This window comes from Scleropages formosus, chromosome 23 (genome assembly GCF_900964775.1).
Source record: "Scleropages formosus chromosome 23, fSclFor1.1, whole genome shotgun sequence".
NCBI classification, from domain to species: Eukaryota; Metazoa; Chordata; class Actinopteri; order Osteoglossiformes; family Osteoglossidae; genus Scleropages; species Scleropages formosus.
Genome location: NC_041828.1, coordinates 8,590,807 through 8,604,951, shown reverse-complemented (window position 1 = coordinate 8,604,951; position 14,145 = coordinate 8,590,807). Strand labels below are relative to the sequence as shown.

The 14,145-nt window shown below is 49.3% G+C and overlaps 1 protein-coding gene across 3 annotated transcripts in view; it reads right to left on the bottom strand.

The window, feature by feature from the left end:
* Positions 1-10,718, bottom strand: part of LOC108933386 (beta-chimaerin-like) — a 30,187-nt gene extending 19,469 nt beyond the window's left edge. Inside the window, exon 1 of one of the 3 annotated variants that reach the window (XM_018750383.2) lies at positions 10,127-10,718. In XM_018750383.2, the coding sequence (XP_018605899.1) occupies positions 10,127-10,175 (49 nt within the window). In that variant the 5' untranslated portion in view covers positions 10,176-10,718. Of the gene's footprint in view, positions 1-5,675; positions 7,493-10,126 lie in introns of those variants that run through there. The other 2 variants (XM_018750382.2, XM_018750384.2) reach the window with 2 other exon arrangements.
* Between the last annotated feature and the right edge of the window lie 3,427 nt (positions 10,719-14,145).

Below are 14,145 nucleotides of genomic sequence, written 5' to 3'. Positions count from 1 at the left end.
GCAGCGTTGCGCAGTCCCTGGAGTAGACAGGACACACTCAAACAAGACATGCTGAATATGATCTGATGTACGCGTCATCCCATGTCAATATGACATAAGACAAATGTTAATCTTTTACTGGGAAACTACAGCCAATTAGATCCTTCTTGCTCAAAGTAAAATGTGATTTCCAGATGCTTTGAGAGGGAGCGGGAACGCTATTCGGCTCTGCAAAGTCCCACGGCAGAAAGGCCTCGGTCATTAATTGTAGAGAGATGTTCTTCCTCCTCTTTAGAAGCGAGCACTGAGTGAAATGTTTATCTCTCTGGTGCGCCGGCATCATTTCCATTTTTTAACACGAGAAAGCTTTGAAAAGGCAAAAAATAGTTCATTCCCAAATTTTCTGTTTCATTTATATTCATTTATTCATGAGCCTCCAAGTCTTTGATCACCAGGAGGTTCATTCAGCGCAGCACTAGGAACATGCTTTTCATTATATTAAAACAACGAAGAGACTGCCCTTATTAAATGAAAAGTAAATGAAAATAACCACCTAACCTTCCCGCCGTGGGCTGGTTCAGTGCCTCGCAAGCAGACCCCTGGCCTCGTGTCCAACCTGCTCTGCCTCGCTGGAGAAGCAGCATTAAGAAGAAGGAAGGAAGCTTCATCCCATACAGTACAAGCGTGTGGGTTCACGGGCTGCTTTCGGCAAGCGGCGCTTGACTGTGAAGGACTGTTCAAGGCCTCTCACGCCGGAATTATTCATATGCTTTATTCCCAGTTATTCTCTTATTTCTCTCCTTTCCCAAGGTTACTTGCACCCTCCGCTTACTACAGCGCGGCGTGTAAGGCACAGCAACTTGTCTCTTCGACATCAGGAAGCATGCATTTGAGGTGATGCCGTTTGTGCTCTAGGAGACCCAATACAACACCGATGCTGCCGAAGCACAACTTAGGAATAGTCTTGCGAGCACCGGCGGGAAATTGTAGTCCAGACAATAATTAGCTGGATGAGACTGCTGCGCTCCCAAGGGTGCGGTCTGAAGGAGGACACAGCGAGCGGACGAGACACCGGAGAAGTAATCGTGAAGGCTCCTCACAGCCGGGGAGCTCAAGGGCTGCCCGCCTCTCCACTCGCGGCTCCTTCAGCCCCGGCCTCCTCTCTGGGGGAAGCGCCGCTGACGGCTCGGCGCTCCATTATTCATTAACCCGAGTTCCAGCAGCACACGGCAATTACCGCCGTAAAATGATTGACTCCGAAAGAGGGCGCAATCAGTGCCGGACGGAGAACGGGGGCACGGGGGGCAGGAGAGAGGAGCGGCAGCCGGGGCGACTGCGGGGCGAAGGGATCGTGACTGCGAGGCGGACAGGATGAATGTATAGACGATGGCAGCAGTGCGGCTTGAAGGCGGTACTGTGTATCGGGGCTGGAATGCAGCTGCTCGTGGAATGAGTTTGGGACCAGAGTTGGAGCAACTGCGTGAATGAAGTGTGGTCAGGCCATTGAATTTAAAATCCGAGGGGACCGTGTCTGAACGTGCGATGGTGTACTACAGACGTATTTTGAGCGAGATACTTAACCTCAATTGCTCCGGGGGGAATCTCCCAGTGAGGCCCAGCTGTATAAACAGATTACAGATTATGTCAAGAGGTAATCATTGCGGTTCCTCGAGACAAGTCAGTCGGCAAAGCAAAACAAATTATGTACACAACGGAGGAAACTTCTCCTCCGAAGGACCCCAGACAGCCAAGAAAAGCAGCTTTCAGCAAACACGCAGTTTGATGAGTGCTTACTGATGGACGGGGATCCTAGAAATAATCTAAGAGAAGCACAAGCATCTTCGCAGGGGCCGTTTGGCTGCCGTGCTCCGCGCACGCCGCGCAAGTCCGAAATAATTTCTGCTGCACGGCCCTTCCCCGAGTGCCGCTCGCAGAGTGGCGTGAGCTGGAGTCTCTGAGCCTGCGGGCAAGTTTGGCTCGGCACCAGACTCGCCGCGCGTCAGGGCCTGGGCGTAGACACGGCCTCTCGCTGCCTGGGCCGCGAAAACACTTTTCCGACATATGGCTGCTGAACCAAACTGGGACAGAGGGCTCGGGATCTTTTTAAATATATATTTTTAACAGCGTCTCTCTGTGGCCGGGAGTTTGGCAGCAAGGCCTCGCACACCCCGAACGGAGCGCAGGGTCCAGAAGGGCACCTCTCTCCTTCTCGCGCTCCCCTATACTCCCTGATACACACACCAACACAAGGAGACACGCCGTCAAAGACACTGCTCATAATCCCTGCATTGGGTGCATGTTGCAGGTCCTGCAGAGAGGCCATCTGTCACTCGTGGTGCTTCTCGCTACACTGCACACGGACCAACTGTAGCATTCCTTCATTGGCTTAATTCTCCAGTAACACCTTGTGAGCCTCTTGATCTTTGAAGCCTTCAATATGCTGTCATTTTGTTTTCATGTTCCTATAAGGTTTCTGTGGCGTGATTCTGGGAAAGATCTGTTAACGTTTCTCTTCTGCTGAGTGCGTTGTAATATTCATTCATTCATTCATTCATTCATTCATCCATCAGTCACTGCAGGGTTGCAGTGGTCCAGAGTGTGTTTCAGAGGCACAGGGCGTAAGGCAGTGTACACCTGGGACTGGATACAGGGCAATCATACACACTCATTTACTCACACATATACACAGCAAAGGCAATCTGGTCACCAGTTCACGTGAAACACGTATCTTTACGATGTGGGATGAAACCAGAGCACTTGGAGGAGCCCCACATGAACACGGGGAGAATATCCAAACTCAACACAGACTGAACTAGGTTCAAAAGATGCCTGACTGTACAGTCCAAGTGCTGTGAGGCACCAGCGCTATCCACCGATCCACTTTGCTGCCCACTGTAATAATATTACAAGTATAGCATGTGTCACTGGATGGAATAGATTTATTTCTCTTTGAGCGAAGTGAGGATGTCGGTATGAGTCGCAGAATTTCGTGTATGGGGTCAGTCTATAGGACACTGGGATTCTGGAGGTGGGGTTTGGTGCAGGAGGCGAGTCGAGGAGCAGGGACAGTAAGAAGAATAAACACAACGTGAAACATTCCCTGGCAGCAGTAGTTTATATTAACCGCATAGCTAGTTAGAGTGAAACGTTCTTCCCTAATCCAATTCTCAGGGCACATGATGGATAGCAGAGAAGGAGTGCGTAGCTGTAATTAATAATGGATGCGGGAAGAGCAGATGCATTAAGCAGCTTTCACCGAGACACAAGGCATCACCTCCCACTTAGTGGACCTGGCCTCTCTCTAATGTGCTCAATATATATAAAAACACTCGTGAAACGGGGACGGAAAGCTCACGGTTTTCAATAACAACAAACGCCGGGACCTGAGGTGTGGGGATTACGGGAAAGACTGGAAACGCTGCGGTCAGATGCTGAGCCGGAACAACAGGGGAAGGAGCGGAGGCCACAGACCCGTTCCGCTTTCAGTTTGCACAACTCCGAAAGGAGGCGACGCAAATCCAGAGGCACCCTCCGCTAGGCGTATCGAACGCTATCGGCACCACGGCGCGGCGGCAAGCTGCCTGCACCATCGCCGATAGCAACCGGGCACATCTCTTACGCTTAATTCTGCACATACACGAACACTGCAGTGAAAATGAACCATTAAACGGGTCAAACGAAAAGGCTGCGGTGGCTTTTTGCAGGATCGGACGCACGGCTGTGCGTTTGTGTGTCCGCGTGCGTCTCTGCATGCGCGCGCATCTGTGCGCCCGCGAAATCTGCTGCGCGTTGGGAGTTGAATAGCAGCTCCTTAGACGTTGGGATCGGCGTCTATCTTTCTCTCCGTCTCTCAACATGTCTGCTTGCCTCTCTCCTAGACATCCATATGGATGCAAGCACTCAGGAGACACACAGACCATCTAAAACACACACACACACACTGGGAGGAGGCCAGAATGAACACTGCCACATTTAACGGTGAAGTATGGAAACCCTCTCCCCCCTTGTTCATCTGATATCTTCAGTTTCACATGTCAGATGTCCACCGCGTGTATCACCTACGCCGCCAAGCAGCATCCCACGCGCTCAACTATGGCACACAACAAACTCCGCAGGTCCGCACTTCAACTTGGCGTCATTAGCAGAGAGGTGACTCCAGCGCTGCTTCTCGCTGGACATCCTCAATTCCGGGAAGGGAAGCTTGCAGTTATGCAAAAAGAAACGTAAATTACAGTATTAGTTTCACTGGAGCCCAACCCCAATGCTGCAGAACCACAGCGGGCGAAGAATTTAACTCTGCAGCCCCAAGAACCAATTAGTGCGGCTTGGTTTGAGCGAGCAGTGATTATGTGGCCAAGCCTTTCCTGGAGACCAGGGAACGGCGCTGTCCTATACAGGCAACACCCTCACGTTCGCTCCCAAAAAACCCCCACCTTCCAACGTACGAATCAACGACGCTACTATGCACACACTAGACGAGGCACACGCCCTTGATTTGGTTCGTATAAACTCTTAAATGCACATTACTTACACACCTCACACGACACATTCTCATAACACCCAGCGCAGTCCCTGCTTTTTAACTGTACTCTGAGCGGTACGAGACACACGCGGTTTCTCACAAGATAAATTCATTGTGACCATACAGCAAACACACCCACCTGCAGATTAAACAAACTCTCTTTCATTTCTCTACACCTTTCATAACCCAACCAAAATCCTACAGCCACTACACTATATACACACACACACACGCACACACACACACACACACACTGCACTATATAATACCTCCTAAAAATACAGATGCAGTAGCGGTGCATACCTCTCTCTATGTGTGTGTGGTTAAACATGCCAGAGTGCACACAAATTTCCCCATCCAAAGAGGTATCAACCTGATTGTTTGCACAGCCCAGGAGCACCAAGGGCACGACCTCCTTTTCAGGCCAAAGTCGGGCGTACACGAGTACACACGTGCCGATTCACATGGACACGGGGGCACTAGGCAAGCCGGCATCCGGCACGGCCTTTCCACTGTTCCTCAGGGCACTTCAGGAGCGAGCGTGCGCAGAACAGACGCAGTGATCAGAGCCACTAACCCCCATCTGTCCTCTTCCTCCAAGACAATACACACTGCTGACACCCAGCCAGTGATTCTATTATTGGTTCAACTATGCCATGGTGGCACGGTGGTGCAGCGGGTAGCACCGGTACCTCACAGCTCCTGGGCTAGGAATTCAGATCAGCGTGTGTGTGGAGTGTATAGGTTTTCCCTGGGTTCATGTGGGCTTCCTCTCACGGTTCAAACACACACATTTCAGGCTCCGGTGTATTCACAGGTGAACTACTGCATATTGTGCAGTACCGGTTGCGCTGAAAGTTGCTTTGGAGAAAAGCATGAATATAAATGCCTGCTGGACAGAAAACCTGATGCACGTTGGTCACTGTTGCAGGCTGCCTGCCCCACGTGGTCCTTTAATAACAAAGAGAATTTCACAGCGTGTTGCTGAGCAACCAAAGTTCGGCGTTCTGCTTGAGAAGGAGAACCCTAGAAACAGAGGGCTCAGGGATCTGCCTTTCCAGAGATGAGAGCCTTTAAAATCACAGCTATCGTCAGGTTTCGAACACAAGCGTGTGACCCAGAATTACAGTCGCCTGTTCCAAGCTCTGCGGGCTGCATGCACGGCTAAGATTACCTGCTCCGAGCAGGGTGACCGCAGCGGGGCACCGGTGGAATGGGCTCATCGCCGCCAGTGCGTTCCGTCCACGCTTGCTTTCCCACATTGCACTAATTGGCATCGGATCGTGGCTCGAGGGGTGCAGCTGCGGCGCTCCGTCCATTCTGGATGGGCACGTGCGGAACCCTGCCGTCCTTGCCCCGCAGCGCTCGTGGTCTCGCTTCTCCACGCCTGTTTTACACGGCCCCAGAGGAAGCGGCCATCCGCGCCGGCAGGGGCCTCGTCGGCTCTGATCGCGGGCCGTCTCACGAGCGGCTTCCGCGAGTCCACGCTTGTGACCCTGCGGTGCTGCAGATGTCCGACTGGCGTACTTTCTGTGGATGCAGCAGCATCCCAGGCGCATGACTGTTGCTCAGAGGAAGTTGCCAGTTCTAATGAAGCCAGTGTTTCAAACAACAGATCAGAACGAGCCTCATCACCCTGTCTCACTGCTAATTTTTACAATGGAATGCGACACTAAGGGGGGGAAAAAAAACACTCCTTTCTTGTGTGTAGCCACAATATACCAGATCATGGAAACACAAATGGGCCGGTAAAAAAAGCGAAAGAGCCGGACGAAACTACACAGACAGACACCATCTATTTGGAGTGCATTTGGATGCCTAATATAAAACAGAACTGAGTGCAGACAGATTTCCTGAGAGAACGTGGCAGCCAAGAGGATCCTAATGTTGTGTCTACCGAAAAACACTCAGCTAAAATAATAACACCCCCTGATAGTTGCTCATTTCCCTGGCAACCGCATAGCACTGTAACTCCCGGTAATCACTCGCGGGGTACAGCACCAATAATAACCCATCCTCAGCCTGCGATGATGACGATGAGGACACAGCACCAATAACAGCGTGTAATAAAATACTGCAAACGATAACAGGCGAAACTGTTGACTCAGAAAAGAAATATCTCAGTTGCGCGCTCTGAAAATTCTGTTTCCGAACCTAAGGAGTTCGTTTCAAGACAGGTGCTCATGAATATTCAATCGCTGACGTTCGGACCCACACCTGTTCGGTATTTTGAATACAATTACTACCAGCTCGCGCATAATTGTTTGCACGTCGAAATATGTTCCAGGTTCACCTGCAAATGAAGACAACTGAACTCCGAGCCCGAGGACGACCTTCGTCGGAAATAAAAACGGCATGAAAATAGGTCTTGTCGCAGACTGTAAAATTAACCGTCTGTGGTAACACCGACGGCTCATGAGAAGGTCTTCCGACAAGCCTTTCACAGAACATTAAGCCGAGTCTTTCCATTAGCGGGAGCTGGAGACCAACGCCGTTCACTTTTAGCACTCGGATAGTTAAACTCACCTCGTACAATCCGCCCGAAAGCAAAATGAGAGCAGGCGGTCAGTCGTTTGCTGTGCCATCTGCGAGAAAATCCTCTCCAAGCTCCACCACACAAACCACAACACTCCCCTGAAAGCCTTTGTTTTAGAAATACCTTCATCCCCACTGTCTTTAAAAATGCGATAAGCTAACCCCAAAGCTTTCAACTGCCTTCAATGCACCTCAACTTTTGAGAAATCCATCTCAGGAACATTTTAAATTGCTGGTGGGATCCACGGCTTAATTACAGAACTGGCAAGGCGTGTACAGTGCGCAGCCTGAGCAAAATTTCCTCCTGGAAGACAAAACAGCAGCGGTCTTTCATCCGGAAAAGCACTCGAACGAACGAACGCCTTTCAGGACACACGCTTCAAAGAGAACACCACTACAGGAGGGAAAATGGCTCGAAAAGGCTTTTCTTAATCTCTGTGTACTGTCAAGAGACGAAAATCAAAAATACACTCTGGTATCCTTTTGTCTAACCTGCATCCCACCCACTAATTGCTTGGCAGCTCTTCGTCAGCTCGTACTCTTATTTGGGAAATGGCAACTGCACCTCAAGGTTGTTGTTTCTTGGGTTATTTGGTATATCCTCCGCGCTCAATTTAACCCTCTTAATCCTCTGCATCTTTCCAAACAATTTATGAAACACAACTCAAGAGCACTGTCGGCACCCATATCAAACGATAGCAGCAGGGGAGAGAACTGAAAATGTTTTCAGAGAACAACTGCAAGTAGCCTTGGAAATGATTACATTCGCTGGGACTCTTTCAATAAAACCAGTTGGAGATAAATCACCGCCTAATGGCACACGTTGATCCAGCGCTGTAAAACCCTATCGAGTGAGAGAATCTACAGTTCGTCCACAGATAGCCGTGAGCTCGTGGTGCATAATCAGGCCTCCGTTGTGCCATCTTCCCCCGATGATTCAGTTTACAGCTTTCCCAGAATGCCACTCATACGATTTGGGGACAGATACGACGTCAACTCGAAGGCAGCCAGTCCCACATAACTTTCATATGTAATCAAACCAGAAAAACATGTTTGTACTTTTAAGCAAAAATAACAATAGTGCGAAAAATCTTATTTATAAGTTGCAGTTATGACAGAAAATTGTAACAGTGTTTTTTAAGCAACATTAAATATCTGGCACAGATAAAATTTGATCTGCTGTGTTAAGGGGTACAATCTTTTTATTTGCAGGGAACAAACACTGACTGAGCCAAGAGAAGAGGCTGCAGCAGGATAAATGACTATTGCATAATACGCCACACCTATCGAAGGAATTCGAGGAAGTGATTACAATTAAAACTTAAACCACCTTGAGAAGAGTTAATACTGTAAGGCTAAATATTCCCATGTTGCCATGTCCACACAAGTGCAGCACAACAGCAGGGTCCTTGTCCTCTGGGACACTATTCGGGTAAACACCGTGGTAAAAATGAGAGCCGTTTCATTTTAGATAATTCAACAGACAACAGGTGAGTATTGCCAAAATGTAACCTACATGTTGCCTGAAGCAATAAATACTGTGGTTCTTAGAGCTGCTGAATTGTAACCCAAAGGTTCCCGCTTTGAATCCCATTCCTGCTATTGCACCCCTGATCAAGGTACACACACACACACATATTTTCAGAACTGCTTGTCCCATACGGGGTCGCGGGGAACCGGAGCCTACCCGGTAACACAGGGCATAAGGCCAGAGGACACACCCAGGACGGGACGCCAGTCCACCACAAGGCACCCCAAGCGGGACTTGAACCCCAAACCCACCGGAGAGCAGGACTGCAGTCCAACCCACTGCGCCACCGCACCCCCAGCCTGATCAAGGTACTTACCCTGAAATACTCCAGTAAGAAAACCCAACTTGTTCTAACAGGTAAGTCATTGTAAAGCAGATTATCCAAAATTGTGAAATCCCTTGGACAAAGGCATCAGCTAAATTAAAGTGAATAAAAATGAATAAATGTGCACCCCAGACCACATCCTTTTGCACTCAGATTTCAGCTGAAGGAGTCAATCATGGAATATAACGCTCAAGTGGGAGCGTGAATGTACGGAAGTGGCCGCTCTGGAAGACAGAGCCGCTGGGGGTTTTTTTTAATTTTTTTTTATTATACATATATACCAGCGGTGGGGTACCGAAGGGGCCCATCTGCGTGGGGCTGCTGAGCACCGGCCCGTGCGCTGCGATCGCGCCCTTCCACTCGGCTCTCTATTTTGTATTTATCCATGGCAGCTGTGCGATGCGCCGCGATCCACAACCGCTTCCCGACGGACGTCAAACTGCTCCACGAGCCCTAAATTTGAGCATTAACAAAGCTTTTAGACGAATCAGCTCGCGCCGTCCGGTAACAAATCTCATATTGATCCCCGGGCTTCGCAAATCAATGCCCCCCACCCCAGCAAGAGAGAAGGGGGGGGGCTTGTTTATATCGTCTATGTGGAGCACGGTGCGCGTTGTTTCCCCCCGCTCGGCGCGTGCCGGGCCGGTTGCCGCTGGGAGGAGGGGGGTGTTTATTACGGCGCGTGCCGGAGGGGGATTCTCACGGCTCCGTTCTCCGTAATCCGAAGAGGGGAGTGAGATCTTCAGGAGCGCGCACCCTAATCCCGGATAATAACAGCGTGTATATAATAGAGAGGGAGAGAGAGGCGCGCGTGGTTTGGCCCTTTGGATGCTGCCCGCGGAGACCTTTAACCCCTTGCTGACAACAGAATAGTGACCCGACAGTTTGCTGTAACCACCGAGAGCACGCGAACAGCTCTACACGCGTGGGGTCGCACATCTGCACATGCACACGTATGATCATAATATTTTAAAAATGAAGGCTGTTCTCCGCGGGAAGCCGAAGCGTGCTTTACACAGGCGCGGTTGGCGTGTCACTCTTTCCCTTTTAAGGACCATCCAGTCCAGTTGAAAACAGGCATATTCATATTCATTTGATTTGCACCGTGGGCTGCGCGACGGTGTGTGTTCGGCCGCGCGGGTCCCGGTCCGCGGAGTCATGACAGCGCAAGGCGCGGAGCCTGCAGTGGAGGATGGTGGTGGAGATGAGTGAGGAGATGTGAGGCTGCTCTCACCGGAGGAGACCGAGGAACCCGACAGGCTGGAGTTACTGGACGCTGCCATCCCGCACGGCCCGTCTCGAGCCCGCTCACGCGCGGGCAGCCCAGGTGCGCTCGCGGCACGCCTCTCCACGTCCGTCCATCGCACCTCGGCGCTCTCTCTGCTGCTGCTTCTTTCCTCGGAGACGTGAAAAATAATGAAAGAGTAATTCGTATGCCGTCTTCCTTTATATATTTTCGCGCTGCTATTTTATTTTTTTAATCCCAAAGCGCTCCGAGGGTTCAGCCCGCGCTTGCTGCCGCAGTTTAGCTGTGCGGATCGTGACAGTCGCCCCTGTCTCCCGCACACACGCAGACACACGCACGGCCGTGTGTCAGCGGCGGGACTTCAAGAAATAAATAAAAAGTTTAGCTGGCCGCGCGCCGAAATGCGCCGCGCGCCGTCACCGTCCCCAAAGTTCACGTGAGACGCGCATGAGCGACGCGAGCCATCGCCATGTTGAATTACAGGCAGTTACTGTATCTTTTCCATGTGCCACTTAAAGCCTGGCGATAAACACACGCGCGCACACACACACACAGTGCGTGCTGCGCGCGAGGTGTCCGCCTTCTTAAAGCCAAAGAGACGGCCGGGGTCGGCGCGCGCAAAGCTCGTGCATTTAGATAAGACTGCGGCTGTCTCGCGTCGCTCCGTGCGTCTTCGGCGCGGGAGTCCTGTTGCGGAGCATCTATACCGTTTAACTGATGGGTACACGGTGGGCAGCAGGTGGCGTAGTGATTAGCGTCGTTGTCTGGCGACCTCCAGGTCCTTAGTGCGAATCCTCTTCTTTCTGCTCTAGCAGTGCCAGTGGCACCCTTCATCAAAGGTATTTGTCCTGAATTAATACAAGAAGAACAATGTGCCGTATAAATCATGGGTAAATCATCGTAAAGAGTCCCGAACAAAGACATGAGATGAATAAAAGATGACTAGAATTGTAATAACGCGTTGAAAGAAAGGTATATATTATTAGGAGACGCTGCCGGTCCAAAATGCATACAGTACTGACAGTGATTAACACCTGCAAAGGACAAATTTATACGTTCTAGGCCAAATGTCCATATGGAGGGGTTTCGTCAAATTACAACCTTTGCAATACCTCGTTTCTGTCATTTTATAATAACATGGGTTAAATTGTGAGTAATGCGCTAAATACCATTTTACTTTTTAAAATGAGAGATCAGGTCCGAACTTGAATGAAATGCTGCGGGAAGAATGATACAGTGATTTCACCATCCTTTTACTTTGTGCCAGATTGTACCTCCGCACCAGCGAGTTGTTCATTTGCTCAGCAAACTGACTTTGCCTTCATTGGTGCATCATGTGCTTTTACCCCATTTAACTAACACTGTAGTCAGAACCCTTCTCTCAGAACTATCAGATCAAATCCACATGATTAGTCATTAGTAATTACTATAAAGCACCTACATATATGTGTATATATATAAAAATACAGATACTATATGCTACAATATAAATATATGCTCCGTTCCCTCTGAAAAAATATATGATAGACACTTCACATCTGAATAGACTTTTGTTAGACGTGGCAAGTTATTGTAAGCCTGTTAAAAGGTATTTCACAACATACAAAAAGGCGAATATACATTTTTCCCACTAGTTTTTCACCAGGAGCGAGTATAGAACATCCTCCTTCAATACTTTTATCATACACATTACCTGCTCCTTGGCAAAGGTTTGACTGCCCTGTGTTAGTTGAGGGTCTTATGTGAAATAAAATGTCTTTGGTAGTTATTAATAGCGCTCATCTCCAATGCTATGAGCCCACCTAGTGGTGTCACCGGTTCATAAAAAAGTGGAATATTTATACTGTATAGTTATGTGTTCCGCTGAAACGTCTTTTATCAGCATAGTGACATCATCATCAACAACAACAATAACAACAGCAATAATGATGATGACAGATTACTGTATCAAAGGCACCTCAACTATACATATTAGGTGTACAAATGCTACCCCCGCAGCCCTGCCGCGTTACCTGCTCCGAACACGTTTCGGTCCAGACAGGCTTTATACAGAAGAATATGGAAATAGATTGGTGACATTACAAGTGGCATGATGCAAAGTGGAGAGTCCATAAGCAAGTAGGGATTTGTGATACTGAAATTAACAATACTCAAGGTTAAAGTGGTAAAGTTTTAGCTTTAAGATCAGACACTCCTCTGTTATTTATATACACACACACACACACACACACACTGTCTGAAGCCGCTTGTCTCAAGCGGGGTCGCGGCGAGCCTGAGCCTAACCCGGCAACACAGGGCGTAGGGCTGGAGGGGGAGGGGACACACCCAGGACAGGACGCCAGTCCTTCACAAGGCACCCGAAGCGGGACTCGAACCCCAGACCCACCGGAGAGCAGACCCTGGCCAAGCCCGCTGTGCCGCCACCCCCCGTTGTTTATATTATATATGTATTTATATATTTCTGTGCTGTTGTTAAGGTCTAGGGGGTGCGGTGGCGCAGTGGGTTGGACTGTGGTCCTCCTTTCCGGTGGGTCTGGGGTTCGAGTCCCGCTTGGGGTGCCTTGCGACGGACTGGCGTCCCGTCCTGGGTGCGTCCCCTCTCCCTCTGGCCTAACGCCCTGTGTTGCCGGGTAGGCTCCGGTTCCCCGTGACCCCGTATGGGACGAGCGGTTCTGAAAATGTGTGTGTGTGTGTGTGTGTGTGTGTGTGTGTGTTAAGGTCTAACTTGGACTCTTACGAGTTCCGCTCTGTGGTAATTCCCGTAGGAACCACTAGGCGACACTGTTGTAGCGATTTAGAAACGCTATATTTCAAACCAAGATTTGCCTTTATGCACATCTACTGTAGCGGAGCAACACTTTTCAGGTACTGCGGGAGAGTGGCCAAAGCACTAGCAACAGAACTCAGAAAAGACTCTGAATACGCAAATACAAATGTACTATGTTACACTTGCATGACCAAAGAGGAACATGTCCCTTCCTTGTTACGCTTATGTTTTTCTGCGATCATACTTTTTCTAATTCAGCAAGCATTATAGGGCTATGCTGATCTGGGAAACAAGATAATTTGATCTCAGTGATGAAATATGACAATGCTGCCAGTTGCCTTGAAATATATCCAAGCAGAGGCTTTGAGTTTCCCACAACTGAGATTTTTCTGACTTGTTCTTTGTTACTCATTAAAGACAGTGCTCCTTATGATCTGAATTAATTTTTATGAGATCCTTCACTGAAACACCCTTTAGGCCCAATGAAAATCCTATGGAGTCATGTCAGGTCGGGCCGACAGTATTACAGTACCGAGAAATCCCATAGTTTTCCTGTGGACGTGGTACAAATAGTCTCTGTAGATTCTCCCAGGGTGCTCCGCTCAGGGTGTAAAGCTTTTTTATTTAAAGCACAGGCACAGAATTATTTCTATAGGTGGAGCAGATGTGGGAGTTTACGAGTCTTTGTAGTTTATTACAGTCACTGCAAAAAGCAGACGTGCCATAATTGTTATGGAAAACCTTTTCATATTTCTTTCCTGCAAAATGCCAAAATAGCACTCCCAAAATCCTTTGATCTATACATATTACCGGTTTACATTTGGACGTACAGAGTGTTGCGTCTACAGTTTCTTTTTGATAAAGGACATTCCTTCACTCCCCATTCATAACTCTGTCTCAGGGTAAGAGAGGGACAACTCATGTTAATTGCTTCCAGATGTGTGCCCCTTCCCCCCGATCTGACCACTCCACAGCATGATCGAGGCGCTTATAGGGCCGTCGCCGGCCGGACAGATATAGGTGAGTATGCAGAGTTCCAGAGCTGCACAGGAAAGGCAGGAGGACCCAGATGATGCAGGATGGTCTTTCACGGCTCTACTGAAGATGTGATGATGTGAGACGCCAACGCAACATTGCACAACGAAACGTAGCGGGTACTCCGTGTTAACCGGGGCTGCCCATCTAGGAGCAGGCAGACCGCAGGGTGCCGCTCATCGAGCAGTAGAAGCGGGTGGAAGTG